This window comes from Paroedura picta, chromosome 18 (assembly GCF_049243985.1).
Source record: "Paroedura picta isolate Pp20150507F chromosome 18, Ppicta_v3.0, whole genome shotgun sequence".
NCBI lineage: Eukaryota > Metazoa > Chordata > Lepidosauria > Squamata > Gekkonidae > Paroedura > Paroedura picta.
This window is the reverse complement of record NC_135386.1, coordinates 6,069,978-6,094,203: the sequence shown is the minus strand read 5'-3', so window position 1 is coordinate 6,094,203 and position 24,226 is coordinate 6,069,978. Positions and strand designations below refer to the sequence as shown.

The 24,226-nt window shown below is 45.2% G+C and overlaps 1 protein-coding gene and 1 long non-coding RNA gene across 6 annotated transcripts in view; one reads left to right on the top strand and one right to left on the bottom strand.

Moving 5' to 3' along the window:
• The window catches only part of MYO5A (myosin VA), an 82,734-nt gene that overhangs the window by 17,448 nt on the left and 41,060 nt on the right, over nucleotides 1–24,226 (bottom strand). For 3 of the 5 annotated variants that reach the window (XM_077318125.1, XM_077318122.1, XM_077318124.1), the window contains exons 15-29: nucleotides 21,286–21,444; nucleotides 20,660–20,757; nucleotides 19,675–19,761; nucleotides 19,456–19,564; nucleotides 17,258–17,469; nucleotides 16,237–16,393; nucleotides 12,946–13,185; nucleotides 11,783–12,031; nucleotides 11,453–11,546; nucleotides 10,849–10,997; nucleotides 10,112–10,225; nucleotides 6,680–6,826; nucleotides 5,553–5,606; nucleotides 4,890–5,117; nucleotides 2,941–3,041 (exon numbers count right to left, since the gene is read on the bottom strand). In XM_077318125.1, coding sequence (XP_077174240.1) covers nucleotides 2,941–3,041; nucleotides 4,890–5,117; nucleotides 5,553–5,606; nucleotides 6,680–6,826; nucleotides 10,112–10,225; nucleotides 10,849–10,997; nucleotides 11,453–11,546; nucleotides 11,783–12,031; nucleotides 12,946–13,185; nucleotides 16,237–16,393; nucleotides 17,258–17,469; nucleotides 19,456–19,564; nucleotides 19,675–19,761; nucleotides 20,660–20,757; nucleotides 21,286–21,444 — 2,198 coding nt within the window. The remainder of the gene's footprint in view (nucleotides 1–2,940; nucleotides 3,042–4,889; nucleotides 5,118–5,552; nucleotides 5,607–6,679; nucleotides 6,827–10,111; nucleotides 10,226–10,848; nucleotides 10,998–11,452; nucleotides 11,547–11,782; nucleotides 12,032–12,945; nucleotides 13,186–16,236; nucleotides 16,394–17,257; nucleotides 17,470–19,455; nucleotides 19,565–19,674; nucleotides 19,762–20,659; nucleotides 20,758–21,285; nucleotides 21,445–24,226) is intronic. The other 2 variants (XM_077318123.1, XM_077318126.1) reach the window with 1 other exon arrangement.
• LOC143827984 (uncharacterized) lies at nucleotides 15,248–17,290 on the top strand. Its single transcript, XR_013227464.1, has 3 exons — nucleotides 15,248–15,451; nucleotides 15,986–16,145; nucleotides 17,024–17,290. It is a non-coding gene; the product is annotated as an uncharacterized LOC143827984 (long non-coding RNA).

The window sequence follows — 24,226 nt, the reverse complement described above, 5'->3', positions numbered from 1 at the left end:
GATGGGGGCGGTCTAGAAATGTGATTATCAAGCAATCCATTAATCACTGTTTAAAGAAGAAGAAGAAGACGAAGAAGAGTTGGTTCTTATATGCCGCTTTTCCCTACCCGAAGGAGGCTCAAAGCGGCTTACAGTCGCCTTCCCATTCCTCTCCCCACAACAGACACCCTGTGGGGTGGGTGAGGCTGAGAGAGCCCTGATTAAAGCCTATTAGCTGAATCAAAAAAGATGTGGCGGGCAAATATTGCCAACCAGCAGCAGTTCAAGGATTTGGGAGGGGTGCCAGACCTTTAGTGTCCCCTTTAGTGCTCCTCCTTTGGCCCGGATGATGCCAGCTGCTGGCCCTCCTCGCCACCACAAACAGAGGGTCACAGTGAGGAAGGAAGGAGCGGAAGGAAGGCAGCTGCCGCTAGACACTCGCCCCCTCCCTCCATTTTGGAAACAAAGTCCTGGAAGGGAGCGGGGTAGAGCAACAATAGACAAGAGCACCTCCATGCAGAGCAGCCAGGTGGGGCTGCACCGGCAACAGAATAAGAGAAGCAGCCGTATCGACCCCACGTGCGCCCTCCCCTCTTGTGCTGAACGCAATGGCTGCTACTGACTTAGGCCTCTGTTTGCATTTTTCATGTTTCCTGGCTGCTGACGAGGCAAAACCTCCGTCTGGCCAGTGATGGTGCCTGGCAGGCGCCCAGCCACGCTAAAGGCTGGCGTGGGAGCCTGTTTTTAAATGCTGGTCTTTGACATTAATCAACTAGGAATAAACCGCGCTGGTAAAACGGCTTGCCTGATAGCGGACGGCAAAAGACACGGACATGAGAAAACTTGGAATTGAATGTCTGCAAAGCGCTGGCGTCTGAGAAACGCTATGGCTGAAGCAGCTCTGCAGTAGATTAGTCATAGTTGGGAGAGAGAGAGAGAAAGGGAGAAAGAGACTGCCAAACCAACAAGACCCGTCCTGAGGAATTTTGTAACCTGTTGGCTTGTTTTATCCCTTCGTATGCCAGCCACAGCTCTCCGTCCTCATTCAGCAAATGACAGTCCTGAAGTGATGATGATCTTCCAAGCAAAATGGTTTTTTTAAAAAAAAGGCAAAACACAAACAAACAAGGATAACAGTGGGGATGAGGGTGGGGGTGATGCAACAAGTTAATTTTAAAAAGAAAACAAAGCCAGGCAACATAGTTTTGCAAAAAGAAGGGGGGGGGGGGTGGAAGCATCAGTCCTCACAGCTATAAACCCTGAACTGCCTAAATTACCCCTTTGTTTATGCTGGGGTAGATATACATCTGAGAGAAAAGAGCAGCGTCCTTTTAAAATAGCCATTAAGGGGAGAGCTTGGTAACTGAAAATGAACAAGACCTGTGCAAATGTGGCCCTTTTGTGTGTGTTTTTTTAAAAGGCTGTATCACTGAGAGAGGTCTGCAGACCAGATAACAAAGCCTATTGGTTCATGCTTAAGTGAAATGAGATTATGATGGGAGTAATTTATTCTGAGCCATTCAATTTGAAGGTTGTGGTTCAGAGCAGAGATTTTTCTGGTGCCAGATCCCTTCGACCCTCCCATCCAAAACCGCCAACCACTCAGGCAAATTACAAGCCACACAGGAGACAACAGCGCAGTCCTCAAAGTACAGCGGGGAGAAGGCCACGTGTGGAAAGGACCTGCTTTTTAACTAGTCTTCAGCTACTGTAGGGTAAGACGGATGTCACAAACACAGCAGCACGGCCCAACTGGACGCATCCTTCAAAAAATTCCTCTTCAAGAAACTGGATGCTGCAGATTTAGAGTAAAAACTGGCTGTGTCCAGTGCTAACTGACTGGCTCCTCTTGATGTCACAAGAAACCCTTCTCCCCCAAACCTCAGAGCAGTTTTGTCCCTTTAAAAAAAAGTTTTCTTTTTTGTCCAATAAATAAAGCAATGAGTGAATTGATAAACATGTGAGCGCACAGTCTTTATCTTAAAAATTAAAACGTGGCCAGCTTGCCTGAAATGAGACTCAGCCAGCAGGCATTCTGCTGGTCTGTTGTTTTACAGATATGAATTTGGGCTCAGGCTACAGCTGAGGGATGCACTGTTGAGTCCTCTTTTTTGCCTCCCTGTTCTGATGGTATGTAAAAAGACAAGGATTTTAAAATAGACTATTTTGGATTGGAATAATACGTCATCCTGAATTAGCATCCTAAAATGAGGGAGACTAATAAATTAGCCTCTTTTCTAGGCCTATTCTGCACACAATAGATAATAAACTTTCAATGCACTTTAGAAGTAGATTGTCCTGTTCTGCACAGGAAGCTCCAGCTGCAAAAGCACACTGGAAAGTGCATTATTCTATGTGTGCAGAATGGGTCTTAGTCATTGGGAGATGACAGCTTCTGGAGGGGAAGGCACTGAAGGGGAAAAAAATGTTTGAGCATTTAAAAAAGACAGAATGCCAAGTTCAAATGTGTGGTGTGTATACACAAACTTAAATCCAAGCAAGATTAAGTTTAATTGTTTACACAGCGGGAATACAGCTTGCCACAAACCATCAGTAAAAAAGAAAAAGAAGCCTATGAAAATCAAATATGCCTGTCAAAACAGAGACACAAAACTATCTGGATCTCCTCTTGGCATGAATATTGGATCAAGCTATATTGGATATTCTATAGAATATGTTTTTTCCCCAACAGATGTACTAAGATGGAAACGCTCGATGCTTTAAAAAGGAGAAAAAGCCAGCTCTGTGCTGGTGAAATAGTCTGTCGATTCCATTCAAATGAGAACATTAGAAGCAATGTGTACAGAATACCTTGCTTTGGAGGGAAATAAGAGAACACAAATTAGTACATAAAGATCAAAGGCTATTTATCCTTATATTTGAGAAGCTTCTAGGCAAGTCTACTAAGAGAGGCAGAATCACATTTTGAATTAACGTAATGTGCAAGATAACACAACTTACCGATTTGTCTCCTTCAGACCGATATATGCTTGGGCTATTTCCCCTTTGTCCTTCATCTTCTGAACATCCTCCAAAAGGATTGTGGAATCTGTCATGGTGTTCTGGAGGGAATGAAGAGAAAACAATTTCACAATATAGATTAGCTGTCAAGTTATAGAATCATGGAGTTGGAAGGGACCTCCAGGGTCATCTAGCCCAACCCCTTGCTCAATGCAGGAAACTCACAACTACCTGCCCATGCCTTTCCCCCCACTGGGATGGTCGGAATATAATGACCCAGTTCAGAGTACATCATAGCCAATCATAATTTGGTTGTCAGGGCCAAGACTCAAGCTCCTGTACTTCCCATCCCAACTTATTCTTATTCCCTTCTCCTCTCCCTAGCTTGTGGTCACCTTTGTTTACAGCTCCGCCTACCAGAGCCCCAGTTTGAAGTGGGTTTCTAGATCCAGCTTGGAAACAAACTACAGCCTACAGCAACCACCATTGGTCCAACTCAGTATCACTCTGTGGTTACAATGGGGAATCAGGCCATGTGAGGAGAAGAAAGAGTGCACAGCCCAAAGGTTAGCCAAACCTTGGTTTCTGACCTACTGTTGCTGACCACATAACCTTATAGAGAATCAGACCTCTGGTTCATCAAGATTACTCCGACTGGCAGCTGATATCCAGGTTCTCAGGCGGCCATCTTTCCCATCACTAGCTCCCTGATCTTTCAAACTGGAGATGCCAGGCTTGAACCTGGGACCTTCAGCATGCCAAGTAGATGTTCTACCAATAAGCCATGGGAAGAAACAGGGAAGACACAAACAAACAAGGCAGAGAGGGAGGAGCCTGGTTGACCAGGGGCCAAGCAAACTCTCTCAGACTATCCTACCTCCCAGGTTGTTTGTATTGAGGACAAAATGGACAATGGGAGAATTATGTGGCTGGTGCTCTGGGTTCCCATGGCAGAGGGAAGAGCACATAAATAAAGACACTCATGTACAACAGATGGAAAGAAGTTTACCTTATCATCCTGGCAATCCATTTGCAAGCAGGAAAATAAAAACGAAAAACACTTTGTCACCCCCAACTTAGTCTTTACTAAGTTATCCCCACTGGGAAAGAGGGCTACTTGGGGACAATCATTGAATAACTCACAATGAATAGTCCTTCTCCTTGCAGTAAGTCAGATGTCAATGCATAGCTGCACAGACCCCCTTTTCTCCAATACATTTCCAATATAGCAGGGCACATATACACTGATATGTACATGATTTTAATGAATCCTTTAAAGTTTAAAGGGGCTGTCTTCTTCAGTCACATTTAATTTTATAGGGCCTATAGCAGAAACCCAACAAACATCTGTTTTTGGATCAACTGGCAATTCCTGAATATATCTGGGCTATTCTTCCCCCCCCCCCCACTTGGGGGCGTTTCCTGAGAAAACCCAGGTACATTGGATGCCAAAATATACATGAAAAATAAGGTATTTTTCAGATATATTTTCGGTTCACACACCCCTAACGACAAAAGATCATAGGTCTCAGAATACTGTCTACATTTAACTTGAGGAAGTGGAATTCTGGAGTTGATATCATGTTTCGCTTTGATTTCCCAATTTGATTGATTTCATTGCAATCTCACAATAAACCTGACGCGCTCCCATCCTTAACAGAATGGCTGGTGAAGGAACGAGAAACCACATTGCACAACTGCAACATTATTGGGAAAATATCTTCCCACGGCGTAAAAGCCCAACAGAAGCGGTGCAACAAATAATCTGCACACATAAATCAACAGCCCCACAAAAGGATACCCTGGGAGGGAAATGTGTCCCTCTCTCCTTAAAAGGTTTCCCAAAAGCTTTGAGGAGACAAGAGGAGCGGCATCCTTAAGGAAAGGGCTCTCCCTCCAACAGCTACAAGGAAACTCAGGGCAAGTCCCGTTTCACTTCTACGACTTACCTTGGGCGGAATGGCCTCTTTCTGGCTCATGAGCTGTGACCTGAGGATGAGGACTTCTTCCTTGCGGACTTCCAGCTCCTCGCTGACTGACGTCATCTGCTCCAAGAGGACCCTGTATGCCGGGGCACCCGGTGCAGTGACACCCGGAGCGCTCTTTTCTATCAGGGCCTTCCGCAGCTCATTCAGCTCATTCTTGAGTTTCTTGTTCTCCGATTCAAGCTCTTGACGCTGCAAGAAAACCCAGTGACGGTTGCCCCTATTTACCTCCAATGACTTCTTCCTTTGCTAGAGCTACCAGGGATGGGAAAGCAGATGCTGTGGCCGAGCCAGCACTATTTATTTATTTTATTTTAACATTTATATCCTGCCATTCTCAGCAAACCGGCTCGTGGCAGGTTACACATAAACCTCCCGTAAAATAACAATGTCAAACCACTCTCCCATTCCACCAGATCCCAACCCAGCAGCAGGTAAAAACAGACACAAGATCCCAGCCTCTTGGGGGCCCGGCTGTTTTCAGCCTTGTATTACTGGCGGTGTTATGTTGGTTTTATATAGTAGCTTCTTGCTTTTTATGATTTGCCAAAGGACTCCTGGAAACAGAAGTTTGGAACCCTTCATCTGATAGAAACAGAAACATCTCAATAAAATATCCAGCATTACCTTAAGTGATTCGTATTCCAGCTCTGCTCCTCTCATCTGGGGCCGTTCTTCTTCCTAAGGTGACAGCCACAACAAAGAAAGAAAGAGTCTCTCCTTTAGGAATCATTACAGGATGGAAAGCCAAACTGGATATTTCAGTCCCAGGTAACATTCTACGTACAAAACCTGAGAATTGTTTTTTTCAGAACAAATGATATCCATGTAGTTGCTCCAAATCGTGTTTATGTTGTTCTCAAACATATTCACTGAGCACAGACAATTAAAACAGAATAGGGAACTGGGCTGCAGGGGATGTGCACAAAGTCTCTGTCTTGAGAGGAGCTTTCTAAAATCCAGCAGAAAAAATCCTCCGATCATCAGCAATGGAAAAGGGCAAAAGCAAGTGCTGAACGAAGGCCATTTCATTTCAATGCATAACCCTTGGGAACCTTCGAGTATTCGTTAACATTTCATTCCATTGTGTTACGTTACTTTTAACCCACTTGCCACCATGACAGAACATGAAAGTAAAACGGAATATAACCGTAAGGAATAGTTTAAGGTTACCAAGAGCTATTCATGGGGAAGGGGAAATGTTTTGGGGGAGACAGATAAGGATTATTTGATCCTCCAGTGTTGTCTACTCAAAACAGAGTGAGGACACAACTTGCTGCCCTTTGACCCACTAAACCCCTCAATGGGGGATGCTCCTGGAGAAACTGGTACTTCCTTCAGTAACTGCCTACCTGCAGCTCCCACTGAGGAGGTCCCCTGTGCATTTTGAGAGCCAGGGAACTACGACCTCTAGGATGCTTTGGGCTGATCCTGCGTTGAGCAGGGGGTTGGACTAGATGGCCTGTGTGGCCCCTTTCAACTCTATGATTCTATGATTCTATGACTAGATGGCCTGTATGGCCCCTTCCAACTCTATGATTCTATGATTCTATGACTAGATGGCCTGTATGGCCCCTTCCAACTCTATGATTCTATGATTCTATGACTAGATGGCCTGTATGGCCCCTTCCAACTCTATGATTCTATGACTGGATGGCCTGTATAGCCCCTTCCAACTCTATGATTCTCTCTATGACCTACTAGAAAACAGGACTCCGCTTTCCGACCCCTACCGAAACATGCTGGGTTTTTACCTTGGCCTTGGCCTTAAGGACTTGCTCCTCCTTCCTGTCCAGTTCGTCCTGCAAGGACTGTTTTTCCTGCTCCAGCTCGGAAACTCGTTTTTGTAGCTTGAGGAATAAAGACATATCCAGTGGTGCCTTCTTCTCACTCGGCTCCTGCTTCGAGGGGAAACCAAGGGGAGTTCAGCAAGATTCCAGACTGAGCCAAAGAAGATGGGCCAGCCTACACGTCACTCTGTCACCACAGGGAGAACGTTGGCGTCAGCCCCTTCAGGATGGCGCCTCCACAACAGTGGCACAACGTGTGGGGCAAGGTTTCTATTCCCAGCACTGAAAGTCACTATGTCGGACTAGGGTGGGAAAACTGTGGCCCTCCAGATGCCCATGGACTACAATTCCCATGGGAATTGTGGTCCATGGACATCTGGAGGGCCATAGTTTGCCCACCTCTGATGTAGGGTATAGAAACTAGCCATGCAGTATGGAAAAGTCATGTGAACAGTCACGTGCCAGCGGGGGCAACGTGGGCATCATTAAAGTTGCAATGCCAAGCAGACTCAATGAACCTCAGCATGGCCTTGCTAATCTTCTCTGTATCGTTCCAATTTTAGTATATGTGCTGCCGAAGCTTCTCGGCCTTTTGGCTAAGATCAAGGGTGTGTAACGTCAGCATGGCACCTGTGGGGCAGGTTAATGGGTAGGCTGACCCTAAAAGTTATCAAGAATCCGGGTGGTGGAGGGAGGGGGGGGGAGAAAGAAACGATAAGGAATATATCAGGGTTAAGAAAGTTGCTTATGGCTTTTCAGGCTTTTCCAAAGATTTTTTTTTTTAATCACAGCTGTAAAAGGTCGTTTTAGTAAATAAATCTAATAATATAAAAAGGCATCTAGCCTAAAGCTTCAATGACAGAAAAGCTAGGAACTAACTAGAAGATTTTAAGTCTACGATCGTGCATACCTTTCTTGCTTTGTTTGAAAGGGGAGGGGAGAAAGAAACAGGGTTACCATTAGATGGAGGTCATATAGCAGACGAGTGATGAGATATTTCCATGCACACCATTAAAAAAAATATTTGCCCCTACTATTAGATGCAGCCCATTCATAAGCAGAGTTACATCCTTCTGTGCTCCGGGGTTGTGACATTAATTTTTGTAGCATAATCATCCATAAGTTCTGGGAGGGGGTCTGAAAGCTACCCTCTTTCCTGTTAGATGACCCCTTGATTCATTGCTACCACCCGTAATGGGAGAGCAGCATGGGAGGATGAGCCTTCGATTCAAGTTCGCCTCGAGAGAAGTGGGGAGAGGGACACAGCTACAACCGTCTGTTGCCTTTGAAAGAGGGCAGGGAGCAATCAGAGCTGTTGTGTTATGAAAGTGTCCACTGTCTGGGCTACACGTGACCCCTCAAAGAGAACATTGAAATGGTTAGAGACAGACAGAGAGAGAGAGACAGACAGAGAGAGACAGAGACAGAGAGACAGAGAGAGAGACAGAGAGGGAGAGAGAGAGAGAGAGCTGGCAAAGAAAGCAAAACAGAATTGATTCCTGAACCAATTAATAGCGTAGAATTCTGCCTGCTTTTGAACATGCATGATCCTCTGGTTTAGGAGGACAGGAAGCCTGGGAGGAGATGATCTTGTGCGTCAAGATAAAACGTGGTTGTGTTCGGACACAGGACATGAGAGCAATCTAGTGACAGAAAGTGAGGTCTTGCAGCAGGAAGTTATTGTGGCCTCATTTCTCGTTCGGTCTTTCCAAAACCGAAGTAGCAAATGGAAAGGGAAAGGGAAGAGAAATACGCAGCATGAATGTCTACCTGCCTGCCTGCTTACGTACCTATCAGTCTGCATTAAATATAAAAGATATTTATATATTTATTATTAAGGCAAACCTTCACCTGCGGTTCTTTCCCCCAGAAACAATAAGGTACAGAATGCCTCATTACTGCTACTGTCCTGAAACATATTCACAGTGAATTCCAAAGCACCCAAAGATTTGGCTCCCCAAAAAAACGACATCCAAAAAGAGAAGGAGCAGCAGGGTCTGAATTATTCATAACCAAGTCTGATCTTCTAGGGAACTAACACAGCTGAGTCATCATTTGGGAAATGTTTCAGACATTCTGATTCTGAACTTAATGCATTAGCTTTAAGGAGGATCCTGTCCAAGTTTCCCGGACTTTTTCTCCCTTCCTTCATTGTGGTCACAAAGGGTAAACTGCCTTCCAGTTTACGGGACCCTTATAAAGCTTCCAGCATGGCAGTTTTACCTGCTCACTCTCAGCAAGACAGAAAATGATCTCCTGCCCTTTCGTTTCCCCCCTTTGGCATGCACTGCCCAAAAAACAGGAGCAAGGAAAAGACTGCCAGGTTTAAAATACAGTGCAGAGTTGCTAACCGGGTCAGTTCACGGCTAGTCCCGGGGCATGGCTGCAGGACACATAATGCAAAGAACTTGCTGAGGCTAAGTGGATCTGGGTGTCTTCTCAGTTTGCACAGGGCGATAGCTAAGCTGGCACAAGCACCCCCAAATCCTCCACAACAGACTACTACTGTGAAAAGGATTACCTGAGGATTGCCTTTTGGAAACCCACAGCACATGCTTGCAGGGGCTCATGGGAACTGTAGTCCACGTAGAGCCGCTGTTTGGCTACTCCCGCCTTAAAGAATCTTCCGTTACATTTATTCCCATTGTTCCATGTTCCAGTTCACTCATTTCCTCAACAGAACAGCCAACCTGAATTGTCTCAGTTTTACATTTCAAAGACGGAGGTGCATCAAAGCATCCTCGAAGGAGACTTCCTCCAGTGGCAGAGCTACTGAAGCTGGAGGAGGAAGACTTAAAACTTGAGCCCAAAGGAATAAATACTTTAATAGATAAATTGGTCCCTTTTGCTCCATGGAGTGATAAGACAGGGGCAAGATTCTGCCTACATGATCGAAATGGGTAACTAGGAACCACATGGGGGCCATGTAGGTATTTTCCATGCAGCACCTGCACATGGAGTGGCCCAATCCCTGTGGTGTCTGTTTCCTTGGGAAGCCACACTCACCACGTGCCCTGTGCAGAGCAAGGAGCACTGCAGCACTGGGCAGCACCTACTGCGGACACAGGGCATACTCTGAAATGGTCAAGACCATGCAGGTCCTCTCCTAATCTTTCCGCTCTGCAGCTTCCTATTTTGGCACATGTGCCAAACAGATGCAGGCATCTAACTATACATGAATGGATAATGATGACTTTTAAGCCTAACTTTATTGTGGAAAACTAGAGATAAGCACTCCCATGCCAGAGCCAAGGGGGGGGGGAAGGCTTTCCTCTTTCCAAGGCTGGCAGAGTGGATTCTGGCCACTCCAGAGAGCACGTTCCCAGGGAGGGACCTGCGTGCAACGAAAACCCAAAGGGAAAGTATCCATGGCAAAAGAGCTCCGGCCAAGCTTACCTCCATCCTCATGGGAAACTCTTCCGCCTCTGTGATCTCAGAGCTGTAGGTGTATTCCGATTCATTGCTGCTGTGGGTGGAATCAGTTCTCTTGTGCCCGGGTTTGGAGATGTTCTGGGGAAAGGAGGACAAAGAGAAACGGCCAGGGTCAAATTCAACGCTTGCGCTTTCATACCCCTGCTGCTTGACACTTTTCGCGCCTTGCAGAAGTGGAGGCCGGTTTTGTTCTCCTGCCGCCTGAAGAGCTAGCCGGGAGGCATCGGAGGAGAGCCTCAGACTTCCCGCCGGGACAGACAAGGCGTTTGGGCAAGAGGATTCCACAGAAGGGGAAATATATATATGCATAAGATGAGAAATGGGCAGCCTGACAGAACTGGAAAGTTAACAACTCTCTAAAACCTCCGCTGGAGACGCAACCCGCGGGGGTGTGCGCATGCAAGCGGGAAAACTGAGCACGCCTCCCCTGCCCACTGCTTCTCGGCCCCTCCGTCATGCGCCGTTTTGCCCAGAAATTATATGATTTATACAACCAAGCAAGAGTGGCTGTGAGACCTAGAATCATAGAATCTATCACTTATCATTTTGGCCTGCTGATTTCGTTTTTTCTCTTATCTGTAACGTTCGGTGTCGTCCTTTTCACTGAATGCACCATTCTGGCAGCTGTGCAGCTGGGCCTGCCACTGGGCTCCCGGATTTCCTGGCGCCAACCCTTCCCCGGGCCTTGAAAAACCACTCACCACCATCAGCTTCATCTCATCCTTCAGATCGTCGTAGCGCTCCTCCAGGCGGCTGAATTCGTTGAGCAGGTTCTGATAGCGTAGCCTTTCGTCGTTCAGGTCCAGCTCCAGCTGCTTTGTCTCCTCCAGAAGCTTTTTCTCCATGGCATCTGGTTCAAGGGGGGGGGGGCGAGAATAAAATACGAGATGGGCAACTGACACCTATGAGGTTTGTGCAGAATTGCTGCGGTGTCTAGGAGTCCTGAAAGAACGGCATCGCTGTTGAGGAGCTGCTCCTGAACTGCTTCGCCTCCCCCAACACACACGCTCCCCCGCAGTGACTATTTTAAGGCAGGAAACAGATGCATAGAAACCAAAATGATCGGGAATGAGAATAAGAATGAATACTGGGTTTGAAGGTTGCAGAGTTAGCTATCTACGGGTCTGTATGTCGTTTCTAAGAGTTGTTTTTTTTTAAAACTGCACAATCCTAGCATTAACTAAGTCAACTAACAAGGCTTGTCATAAATTTAGATCTTCCCGATCGGGTTAGAGTTTTGCTTGTGGGTGGGGGGGGGGGGGGAGAATCCAGCCAAGCCAAACCAAAATCCCAAGCACGGCTTACCTGTCATCTCTTTGGCTTGGTCCTGGATGCGATGGTTCAGATCATCTTTTTCCTTTTTAAGGAGGGTGTTTTGCTCTTTCAGTTCCTGCACCAACTATAAAACAAGATTAAAAAGGCATTCCTAGCTGAAGCTGCACAAGATCTGCCGTGACAGATGAGTTCTTCTGCTACTGAGACTTCTTTTAAAAATGCAACCATTATTCTGATTAGACTGTTGCTTTCAGTTACAGTTGCCAATGTAAATGTTATTATTTATTTACAAAATTTCACTCTCTATGGTTCTGCTTCCCTTGCAAGTAGCCCTGAAGTCTATACTGCACAGCTACTCACCTGGTCTGTTTCCCGTTTGTATATCTCTGCCTTTTCTTTGATCGACTTCTTCTCAGACTGTGTTTGGTGCAGTTCTTTTTGGAGCTTGGTGATCTCCTCCTGGAGGCTCAGGACCCGGTTGGTGGCATTCTTGGCCTCTTCCTCGCTCGTCTTAAGCCTCTCCACGTCACTCTTCAGCTTCTCTGTCTCTGAACTGTAGGCCGCTTCTAGACTAGTCAGCTTCTCAAGTAAAGATTTGGAGTCTTTGCTCTGGAGGAAGCCCAAAAACGAAAGAGATGAACACTCATGGAACGGTCAATTTAGCATGTTAACACTTCATGCTGGTGAAGGATCTGTACACTGAAACTGCTCACTGATTTTTATCCACCCTGCTATTCATACTGAAAACACCCTATTCATACTGAAAACAATTACTAATACCTCCCCTTAACTTCTCCTTGTTGAGACTGCAAGTTCTTGGGGGGACAGTAATGTACAAGACACATTTTTAAAATATTCTATTTTTGGAAAACGATGCCGGGTTGGAACCAGCCAGCTTTTTAAATTCAATCTCATTCAGTTTACCTCCTTACTCTCATTTCCTGTGGATTTTCTTTACACCGTTCCCCTGCAAAGACTTTTGGGATTGTCAGAGGAACACACACACACACCCGTTCCCTTTTTCACCAGCAGAAAAGCTGGTTGGATTCAACTCACTATTATTTACCAAAATTCATAAGTCCATGAAGTTACTTCCAGAATGCATTTTCTTTTGTAAGGGAAATCAGTGAGCCAACTACAGGCAGGTAAGTGGATGTCATGACTGTACACACAGAAGTCTTCAAGACCAGCAGATTCTAATTTGGAGAACTGGGTTTGATTCCCCACTCTACGTGATGCCTGCTGGCTGACCATCTGACAGAAAGGCTGTGAACTTAGGCAGATGGTGAGTGGGTGGGCAGAAGGGACTGTGTTGGTGCTTGGCTCTTGGGGCCCTTTCTTGCATGTCCAGGGAAATGCCGTTTACCACTTTGGGATAAGGGGGCAAATTTCTTCCAGGCCAGATTAGCCAGGGATTCTGGTTGCGGGGGGTGATCATCTGGGCATGGAATGGAGGTCACTGTTGGTGGGGCAGGTAGTTGTGTACTGACTGATCCACCCCCAGCAAGGAAGTGTCCTGGTACCTGCTCATCAATTTTACGCTGGAGCTGCATGATCTTGTTCTCCATGCCAAAGTTGAGTTTCTTGTAGTGCTCCACGGAGCGCGCCTCTATCTTCAGCTTCTTCAGCTCCCGCTTGGCCATCATGCGCCGGTAACAGCACTGCAGGTAGACAATCGCCTCCAGGGCCCTGTGGTAGTGCAGGCGGGCCAGCCAGCCACGCACATGCTTCTGCAGAACGGTAGCCTTGTGCTCCCGAAGCATCTGCGTGTTCAAAACAAAACCAACAGTACGCGCATGTTTATTCTGAATTTCAGGCTTTGTAAAAAAAAAAAGTCTGCTGCGGAAGGCAATTCTCCAAGTTAGAAGAACTGGGACAAAGAATGATTACAAGAGTGATCTGAGGTATACTCGGAAGGGAATCCAATTTTAGCCAATGGAGATTCCTCCCAGGAAAGTGTTTTTAGGATTGTGCTGCGAAGTTAGTTAACTCAAAAACATAAGAATATTAAGAAAAAGAAGAGAAGAAGAAGAGTTGGTTCTTATATGCCGCTTTTCCCTATCCTAAGGAGGCTCAGAGTGGCTTACAGTCGCCTTCCCATTCCTCTCCCCACAACAGACACCCTGTGGGGCGGGTGAGCCTGTGGGGTGGGTGAGGTTGAGAGAGCCCTGATATCACTGCCCGGTCAGAACAGTTTTATCAGTGCCATAGCAAGCCCAAGGTCACCCAGCTGGCTGCATGTGGGGGAGCGCAGAATCGAACCCGGCATACAAAAGTTTTCAGAAGTTAAAAACTTTCGCTGCAGGTGGTATAGCTAATGTTTCTTCCTGTACAGAATTGGACTGATTCTTTTTTCAAACTCCATATTAATTTCAATTATATTTCAGTTGCTAGCTTAAGCTATGATATATATATCAAGAAGACATTTTCAAATATTTTCCCAGTTTTTTTTAAAGGGTCTCACAGAAATACCTTGATTCAGCAGGTATAGCAATTAAAAACTTCCGATGCAGGTGGTATTACTAATATTTCTTCCTGTACAGGATTGGACTGATCTATTACCTCCATTCTTTATCACTCTATAATAATTTCAATTATATTTCAGTGGCTAACTTATGCTATGACATATATCAGTAGGAGACATTTTCAAGCATTTTCCTGATTTTTAAAAAAGAAATACCTGGATGGAGCAGGAATAGCAGGTCCACAGACATTTTCAAATATTTTCCCAGTTTTTTTTAAAGGGTCTCACAGAAATACCTTGATTCAGCAGGTATAGCAATTAAAAACTTCTGATGCAGGTGGTATTACTAATATTTCTTCCTGTACAGGATTGGACTGATCTATTACCTCCATTCTTTATCACTCTATAATAATTTCAATTATATTTCAGTGGCTAACTTATGCTGTGACATATATCGCTAGGGGACATTTTCAAACATTTTCCTGCTTTTTAAAAAAGAAATACCTGGATGGAGCAGGAATAGCAGGTCCACATCTGTAATCAGGCAATCCAAGCAAACCCCAAGAATGTTATCAGAACTTTTACTAGATCCATCAGGTTGTTTACAGGGCAACACCTGGATTTGGCAGAGCTTCCTCTAAAACTGAGGGTCATCCCAACTGCATCACACGCCAGGCATGCAAGGCATTCAGAGGCAGTGATTCGGTCCTCTCAGAAACCTCGGTGTGGTCATGTGACTACTGCCCATACCAGTTTTTTTTAATAGCAACCGTCACCTACTGCAATCCCTTCTCCTGGGCGAAGAACGTATCGTGCAGGGAAATTAAGCAGTTCCTAATGACCGGAACCCATCTTTGAAATTCCTAAAGAACCACCACAAAAATGTAGGATGACTATTGCACAGAGCTTTAGCACTCTTTCTTTTAGGGTCCAACAGACCCTTACTGAAGATTTCTCCTCCAGAACAGTTCTCATATATTGTATGATCTTTCTGTGAGTCCAGTAAAACAACTGTGATACAATAGAAATAAAAAGAGTGGCAAACCATACCAATCTGTTTGATCTGGATTTTTACCCTTTAACCTGAAAGACCTCGAATGAAGCCCCCCCCCCCCCTTCAGCCTTAAAGCTTGGTCAATTCCTGTGGGCCAGTTTCTTTCTGTCTAAACCACCATACAAAAGATTACGGGGCCATCCAGCCACATCTCCCAGCCCTAATTAGAGAAATCCCATTTGATTCACTCTTGAGAAGAAAAGTATAGAAAGAGGGCAAAAAAATAATTGAAGGTGAATACAGACCTGACAGTTCAAGAGTTCTTAGATTTACATAGTGGATTAAAAAAAAAAAACACTCTTGTGCAATAAGGCGGTTTCTTATCAGAAATAACGTTAGTCCCCTTTGGACTTTGCTATGAAATCTGAATCTTGTGCAATTTCTGGGAAGCAAGTTAATGAAGGGTATTAGGAACCTTGCAGCCTTCTTACTTCCAGTGCATGAAACTCTAAGGTTCAATTTGGAATATTTTTCTGCTAGAACCATGTCTTGCAGAGGAGGAGGTGGAAAGGTGAGGTCATCAGCTCTGTCTCCTGATAAGGCACCAGCAAACTATCTCAGGTCAAGTGGACTGGTAGGAAACTTATAACACCAAAATGTTTTGCTTTTATTAATTCTGCCAGATGGTATGTCTTAAAGCTAGATGCTGAGGATAGTGGTTCTGCAAAAAAGCAGATGTGTCATTGACGACGGTAATTTTCTATGCATATTAATTAGCTCAGCTTGGAAGGCTCAGATACATTAGGAATTGAGCATCATTTCCCCAAGCTCAGGAGGTAAAATCAGTAAATTAGAATTCAGGCTGACCATATACAAAGGTACGCTCCATAAATGAGAACCTTTTGACATGACAATGTTCACACTGACATTATGAATGGGAAAATCTCTCAGAGAAAAGCAAGATTCCCCCCCCCCAACAATTCTTTAAGAAAGCTAGTAAATATCAGGCTGATTTGGGTTTCAATTCTGGAGATTTACTCCACCACTAATATACTGAAGATTCTTTTTAAAAAATGTTTTTTTTCCCTTGACATGTGTTTCATAGCTGTGAAAGACATGGGGATAATGGGCTGGCTTCTAATGCGTATGAAATCCACATCCTGGCCGGGAAACTGGTGCATGGATGCCTGCCATTTATGCGCATCACGAAATAAGCCTTTAGAACCAACCATGAGAATTCTGATAATTTCTACAGCACTCTGAAGGTAAGCACTAATACGTACCCCGGTTATATAGAGAGACACAATGACAGAGGGCCTAGATTTGAAATCAGGAAGTAAAAACAGGCAGCCCTACCTTCCGGTACAGCTTCCTGGCGATGTATCCTCGTGAATACGACTGCAGAACCACAGTGGCGGCCCGTGTGCGCCGATACCGCTTGCGAATGATATACATGCGCTGGAATTTCTGGATGATGGTGGCCGCCCTGGTTCTCCGAAGAAAGGTGGCCAGGCTGACCAAAACAAGTGAAAAGTAGTTGTTTGCATGCAGCCTCCCAAGCAGGACTCAGGCAGGCTGCTTTCTCTGAAAAGCTGCCTTTCGACTTTTCTGACAGAATAACGGGGCTGGAACGCAAAATCCTCCTCACCATTACAACTTAGAATTCTAGCACAGCTCAAGAACATTAAAAGCAGCTGAAGATGCCAAAGTAAACCATAACCCCAGTGGGGAATCATGGATAGGATTGGTCCTGATGTCCCTTACCTATTAGACTCGATGCTATGACATATGTACAGTATTTGCTGGCGTATAAGACTACTTTTCTCCCCTGAAAAACAAGCCTCCAAGTGGGGGGGTCGTCCTATACGCCGGGTGCACTTCAGTTGGGATAGACATAGCAGCCCATAGTGGCCCATAGTACTGTATTTTGAGTGGAAATGTTGGGGGGTCGTCTTATACGCCTAGTCGTCTTATACGCCGGCAGATATGGGTATATATTCACTTGTATCCCCCATCTATTCCTTGGGGGGTTGTTGGCAGGGTTTTGAGTAGGGTTGTTAGCTCCAGCATGGGAATTCCTGCACTTCTGAAGGGTGATGTCTGGGGAATACAGTCTGAACTTAATAGATTTCATTTCTTCCAGGGGAACTGTTCTCTGCACTCTGGAGTTCAGTTGTAACTCCAGTCTCCACCATGAGGAGGATAAACCCTAATATTAAGCCTTGGGTAGGCTTCAGTCAGTGACCACAAACAGTACAGGCCTGATGTACATTTCTATTGAGCAGCAGAGGGGAGAAACCCTGAAAATACTGATGAGTGCTCTATTTAAGGCCATCGGCAATGAGGGCAAAGGGAGATCCCCAGGTGGGCAGCTTACCATCGTGCCTGGTACCCTCTGACGTATCTCTGGACGGTGATGGCCGCCTTCCTCATGCGGAGGTACTTTTTCCTCATCAGCCACCCCCGGATGGTCTTCTGGATGCGGACGCAAGCCGCTCGCAGTTTGTCAGACCTTATTTTTTCCAAATACGCTACTTGGCCAGCACGGAAAAATATTTTCGTCTTCCCAAACTGGTATTTATCCTTGTCCTGTTTTCGAAAGGGAATGTACAATGAGTGAGAAACTGAAAAGGGTGTTAGCTTGGAAGGAAGGAAGGAAGGAAGGAAGGAAGGAAGGAAGGAAGGAAGGAAGGAAGGAAGGAAGGAAGGAAGGAAGGAAGGAAGGAAGGAAGGAAGGAAGGAAGGAAGGAAGGAAGGAAGGAAGGAAGGAAGGAAGGAAGGAAGGAAGGAAGGAAGGAAGGAAGGAAGGAAGGAAGGAAGGAAGGAAGGAAGGAAGGAAGGAAGGAAGGAAGGAAGGAAGGAAGGAAGGAAGGAAGGAAGGAAGGAAGGAAGGAAGGAAGGAAGGAAGGAAGGAAGGAAGGAAGAAAGGAAGGAAGGAAGGAAGGAAGGAAGGAAGTTCAGTGACATCAGAATTAGCACAGGGATGAGAAAGAAACCCCAACATTGAATTCTGAGAATTAAATAAAGCAGAATTTTTTTTAAATCCTATTATATCCAGTAGTTTTATAGGTGTTTAGGGAAATACAGAACATTGAGAAATAGAATACCAATACTACTGAGTACTGAATTGAAACACAAAGTTGCTTTTTTTTAATAAATCAAGAAATCCAAGATAGCATTACCCGCCCTGCTTGAGACAATCCATATTAAAAATCAGTGGCATTTTTAAAAGAAATCTGTACCACTCTACTGGGTCCTGATGCATACTTTCATAGATTGTTTTTATTTGATCATATTTACAAACTTTCATTGGTTGCAGCATTTTAGTTTTTATGGCTTCATGGCCTTGAGCATATTGAGATTGGAAAAGGATGGCATGCATTAACAAACAAACACACACAGCTAGCTACCCACATTCTCCTCAGGCTTCATGGCAAAATGAAGATGGGATATCCCATAAAATAAGAAAAAAAATGATCTGTTTTGAAATATTCTGCTAGCTTTGGTATTTGGCCACAACCACCTCGTTATTCCTGGGAGTGACAAGGAGTCAATGATACCAATATGAAAGGGTAAAGAGATATCTTAAACAGGGATCACCCCAAATGTTTGGGAGCTAAGCTGCCATGATGGGCCTCCTGCCACATGGCTGCATCATTTGCACACGGCACCTGACCACATGAGAGCACATCAGGTTAAAAGCCTGAGGGATATATCTGAAGAGAACCTGAACATCAGGGGAATTAACTTCTCAACAGATATGATATGGGTCCAAATACATTGGGGGAAGGCAATTTACTATCACCTACTGACCAAAAACCTTGAGGCTGATCTTGAGATGGAGAAGAAAATCAGGGAGGGGACCAAAGCAGATCAAGTTACTACACTGGGAGACTTCAACAACCCTCACACTGATGTGTATTTGAGTCATGCTGTAAGAATCAGATTCCTAGACATCATAAATGACTATGCACTGGAACAACAGGTCACAAAGCCAACTAGAGGGGTAGTGATTTTGGACACATGTTGGCTGTTGTAAGTTTCTACAAGCATCAAAGCTTTAACCCTTTTTGGCAAAAGCAGTCATCCGGAAACACATCTTGTCAATCGGTTTTCTGTTTTATTTCTGATAGTGTGGCTTTAAATGGAAAGATAAGGACTGGGTTTTTTAAAGGATAAAAGCCCAGGAGCTCATCTAGATTATACTCCCGTTTATGTTTTCACAGATGCGTTCTCTTCCATTATTTATTTATTTATTTGATTTATATGCCACCGCTAACCAAGACTCACAGCGGTTTACAATATAAAATGATAAAACAACAATACCCATCAAATTCCCCATACAAAAGAGATGGCTCATCAGTGGAATTAACTCCCCTTTTAATCTCCAGTGCCTCCACCCCCCAGTCCAGCTAGCAATCCGGAGCTCTTCCATTAGGAGCGAGGGACCTGATCTCAATAATTCACTGGCAAATAAGACACTGGCAAATCACTGAAATGAATAGGAAGGTCCCTGGGCCAGGATAGTTTGGAATGTTTAGCACAGATTACAGATAAGCACCATAAAGTTACTACCAGAATCAGCTTCTCCAGGACATTTTTACATGTTTGCTTCCTGTCACTAAGGACATCTCTCTGTTTCATCAGGACACGATAGCGGCTGAAGAATTCTTGATACGTCCACCTAGTTTCAAGAAGCAAAATAGTGTTAGCTGAACCACGCGCATGCATGCCTACACATATAAACAAGCTATCTCTGTATCCTCCCAAACATCTTGATGCCCACAAGCTTACCTTGAGGGGAAACCTGCAGCGCTAATTCGGATGGTTTCCAGCACCCCACAAGCTCTAAGCTGCTGTACAGTCCGCTTTTCATCAAACCTACGCATAAAAATAGCGTTAAAACCGTGTCATCTAGATTGGAAGCTCTGGTGTACTTCAAAAATGATGCACAATTTGACAGAGAGGAAAAAAGCCTCTGGTAGCAGCTTTCTAAGAAATAAACAGATACTTCCACCACTAATAGTATTGAAGCCATGGTAACAGAAGGGTCAAACAGAGTCAACTGGATTGCACCATGCACTTCTCAAAGGAGTCACAGATGTGAACGTCCTGCTCCATAGATAAGTTTTTTTCCCCCCAACTGCATCCTCCACCTGTGCTTCAGCCGCGATCCGAATCCCCATCTCACCCACTGAATTCCACGACTGAATCCACAATCCTGCATGGCCATTGTGACACGGACGGAGCTCAGAACCAGGCACACAGATGGCAGTTCAACTACGCATGATTATTCATGCGCTAGAAGAAGGGGGTAGGACGAGGCACTGCTGGCTCACAGGAGCCACCTTGGTGCTGCCGCACTATGGCTGGCTCACCCAGATAGAAACACGGGCCAGTCAGAGTGACATCAGGCCAATGTCATGATGGGAGCAACCTCACCAACAGGGACACAGTTCAAGAACCTTGCCCTGGGCTACCCAGGCACAGAAATATCTAGTTAGGCTATTTTCTGCTCCCCCGCGACCTTGAGATCTAATGCCCAGCAAGACGAAGGCCAGCTTGTAAGTAACTCCTGGGTTCTCTTTGTAAACACGGGTTGACTCACAAGCAGACCTGAACAGAAATCATTACGTTCCAGCACAGAGCGATCTCACAGGAACACACACCATCAGCTGTCCTGGCTACAGGTCCACGCCCAAGAAGCTTTCCATGCCCTGGCCAAAACAGGCGGCAGCGTGCACAGGAGTCACACTTTTTAGCACGCAAGCCAACTTACATGAACGGAAATTTGAAGTCGTTTGGCTTAATGCACCGGACATAATGCGGCGTTGTGGCGTTAAGGGTCTCCATCAGGAGCTGCAGAGAATTTCGAAACTACAGCAAAGAGAACAAAAAGGAACACCGAGAAAGAAAATCAGAGGATCGTTCTCTCGCTGCTTTCCGGCCTGCATCCTTCTATAAGCTGCAGAGCTCCTCAGCTCAGCCACGTCAAAGAATATTCCAGGCAAACATAAGCCACAGCACTAAATAATGCAGGGCTACCTAGGGTCTGCGTCTCCTGTATTGATGGAATTGATTTGCCACGGATTTATTTCAATCTTCCAGGAAGTCCAGTTTGATAGCAAGGCACTGCTGGCTGTCTGGGCTAGCTGACTGCTAGTCAACCAAATACCTCCAACTTGATAAATGACAAAAGGATTAATCTTCCAGGCTAAACGCTCTGTCAGCCTCTTCCTGCCCTATATCTTAAGGCAGGGAGAGTGAAACTGCGGCCCCTGCGGCCCTCCAGCTGGCAGGGGCTCATGGGAATGGTAGTCCATGGACATCTGGAGGGCCGCAGTTTGACTACTGCACACAGCTGGAAGGGTGGCTGCGGTAATGGCAGCCACCAGTTTCACCCACCTGATGTCCCACGGTCTTCTTGTGTTCTTTGCTCGCTTGGGCCATCTTCGATTTGGTTGGCTTAACAGCTGTTCGAGACAACGGTGTGCGGCCAGAAGGTGTTGCCGAGGTGGGGCTGATGGCCTTCACGTCCAGAAACAGCTCGGACAGCATCTTAAGCTGGTTCAGACACGGGGGGGGGGGAGGGGGGGATAAAAAAACGTCATCTCCGGGTTAAAAAGAGGGAGGGCGCTCCGAAGGGCAGTGAAAAGGAGGAACCCAAAAGGGAAACGGGAGAGCATCACAAACAAGATCGCATCCTAAGCTTCACCGTGCTCCATGGACTAATTTGATGGAGAAATTTCACCTCATTTTTTTTGTAAATTAGCTTACCTTCTTCATTTACCTGTAGTGATTATTTATATCTGTCTAAGGGTTCCCAGCTATCAAAGGCTTTTTTCCATTGGTCCATTTTACATGCTCCCTTTGGCAGAACTTCATGGTAGGTTCCGAGGGATCCCCAGGGAGCAGAGATAATGCATACGGGCAGCTGTGACAGTGGAATAGGTCTCCCCTCTAAAATTTGTACACTAAATCCAAAGTTTCCCTGTCAGTTCCTGTTCTGGCAATCGATCCTTAACATTCCATGGATTGCCGTCTTTTAAACACCCTTCCAGGTAATGATCGGAAGGTTACAGCCCTGAGCATTTGCTCCCACCAGGATGGATTTCCATTTTAACTTTTATGCACAAATAATATGTTGAGATGAACGTATTCATTGTTTTTATATGAATTTATTTTCTACAGTAAATATAGCCTTATAGTCCCCCTGTGTAATTGGCTATATCTTGAGTGTCCAATACTGTCACTGCAATCCTGCTCACCCCTAAACTGGAAAGTCTGATATTTCAATATCCCTCCTTTCTGAGCAGTGGGGTTCACCCTCCCCTCCACCCCACCCAATCCCTGTGAACCACGAAAAATATAACTTAATCACCATGCAATGGCTTCCCATCACGGAGGAAAAGCCAACTCAGTTGGAACACAACCACATTCAAATGTCTAAAAAGGGTCTCACAGAAGTGACACATGCCAACTGAGAAGGAAAAAAAAAAAACGAGTCAGGGGAACAAAGCAACGCACAAGTCAGGGAAACAGATAATTCACATACCAGGTCAAGCTTGGTGTTGCAGAAGGGCTGCTAAACAATCTAAATGGACCACCTCTTTGGCTCTTTTGCTAATACATGACAAGGGCAAGAAAGGAAAGCAAGATCTATGGTGGGGCATGCTTTGGCAGGCAGGGCGGAGAACGTGGAGAAACAGGCAACTTGTTTTTCCGCAAGGCCACTCGAGGGAAGTACGTTTCTGCCTTGCCCTTGCCGACATCAACTTTTTCACATGCTCTGGTGTAAAACTTCTCACTGCCGTGCAGCTTGCAAATGCCAGCAAATGCCTCGCATTAACTGCACACAGGAAGGCATCTAAGGAGGGGTCCACACCAGCCCTTTCGTCACATGTCCCTGCGTTTCCCTTTTATCCCTCGCTTCAAATATTTCCAGCTCCAAATGCACACTCTCCTGCCAGAGTTGCAGTCTTGGGTTTTGTTTTTAATTAAAAGAATACCAAAATTTCAAGAACTGTACCTATGCAATTATACGGCCCTCCAAAATATTATAGGCAGCATGTAACCCTAATGTGGGGCATCTAACGAAGTATCTCGTTTTAGTTTCTACTAGACAAAATTGATTAATTGCCTAGGTGAATTAGCGCAACAATGACAAAGAGTTGCACAAGACCCAGGATCAAGGAGAGAATGTTTTTGTGTCCAGATCGGATCCCACAAAGATTTTTTAGGTGCCCATGAAATATCACCATGTTGAATGTTTAAGAGTCACAAAGGCTGATCCATCAGGAAGAACGGTCCAAATGACACCCAGGGTTCTTTTAGTAGCAACATCACACGAACGCTGCTGGTGTGGACGCCCTATCAGTGACCAGAACTTTACACTATGGTTTCAAGATTACCTTCTGGAGAAGGAAGTGGATGATGAAAAAACAAGGTAGATAAATAAGATGTCAGAAAGCTAATGTATACAGCCATCTATTTAGGCGATCTTAAAAAATACAGAAAAATTAAAAAATAAGCCATTTCGCACTCCTCCCTTCTGCTTCCAAGCCTTCATGGTTGCTTTAAAACAGCTAACAATAAAACCCAAATGAAAATTGACTATCGACATCAACTGAACCATAAAAATCAAATGAAAAGAAGCAGGAGCGACAACACGACAGCAGTAAGGAAATAAACGGAGCCACTGAATGCTCAGGGAAACAACATTTTTGAGTCAGGACTTAAAAAAAGAACAGAGTAGGTGCCAAATGAATGCTTCAGGGGTATTTCATAATTTGGGCCTCACCCCTATCACTCCCTCCCCCCCCCCCCATCTCAAAGAGGGAAAGGGACAGGGCACGGTAAAGAACTAGCCAGTAAATTACAGCAGATCCCTGGTCCCAGACCTCTTACAGCTCCACTTTGAATTGAACCTGGAAGCTAAGTGGAAGCCAATGGAGACTTTTTCAACGCCCATTATATATGGCGGGTCCCAGGGAAGACAAACCTATCCACTGCATTCTGAACCATCCGATAATCCAAACAGCTCTTCTAAGGTCTGCCAATATATCCCTCATTATGGTAATCCAATCCAATGTTATGGAAGCAAAGATAACTGTGGAAAGGTTGCTGCAGGCGGGGCACCAACCCAGACTGGTGAAAGGCCGTTTGTGCCATGAATGCCACGTGGGTATCTAAAGCCATGCTGAGTGCCACACGTGTCCCACCCAAGGGGTGGTGGGAGAAACCTGGATTTAATTTTGTTTAGACCAGAAAGTAGCAAGACTTCAGTATAGTGCGCTGATCTAGCAAGGTCACTTTAAGTAAATTACAGGGGGATATATCTGAAGAA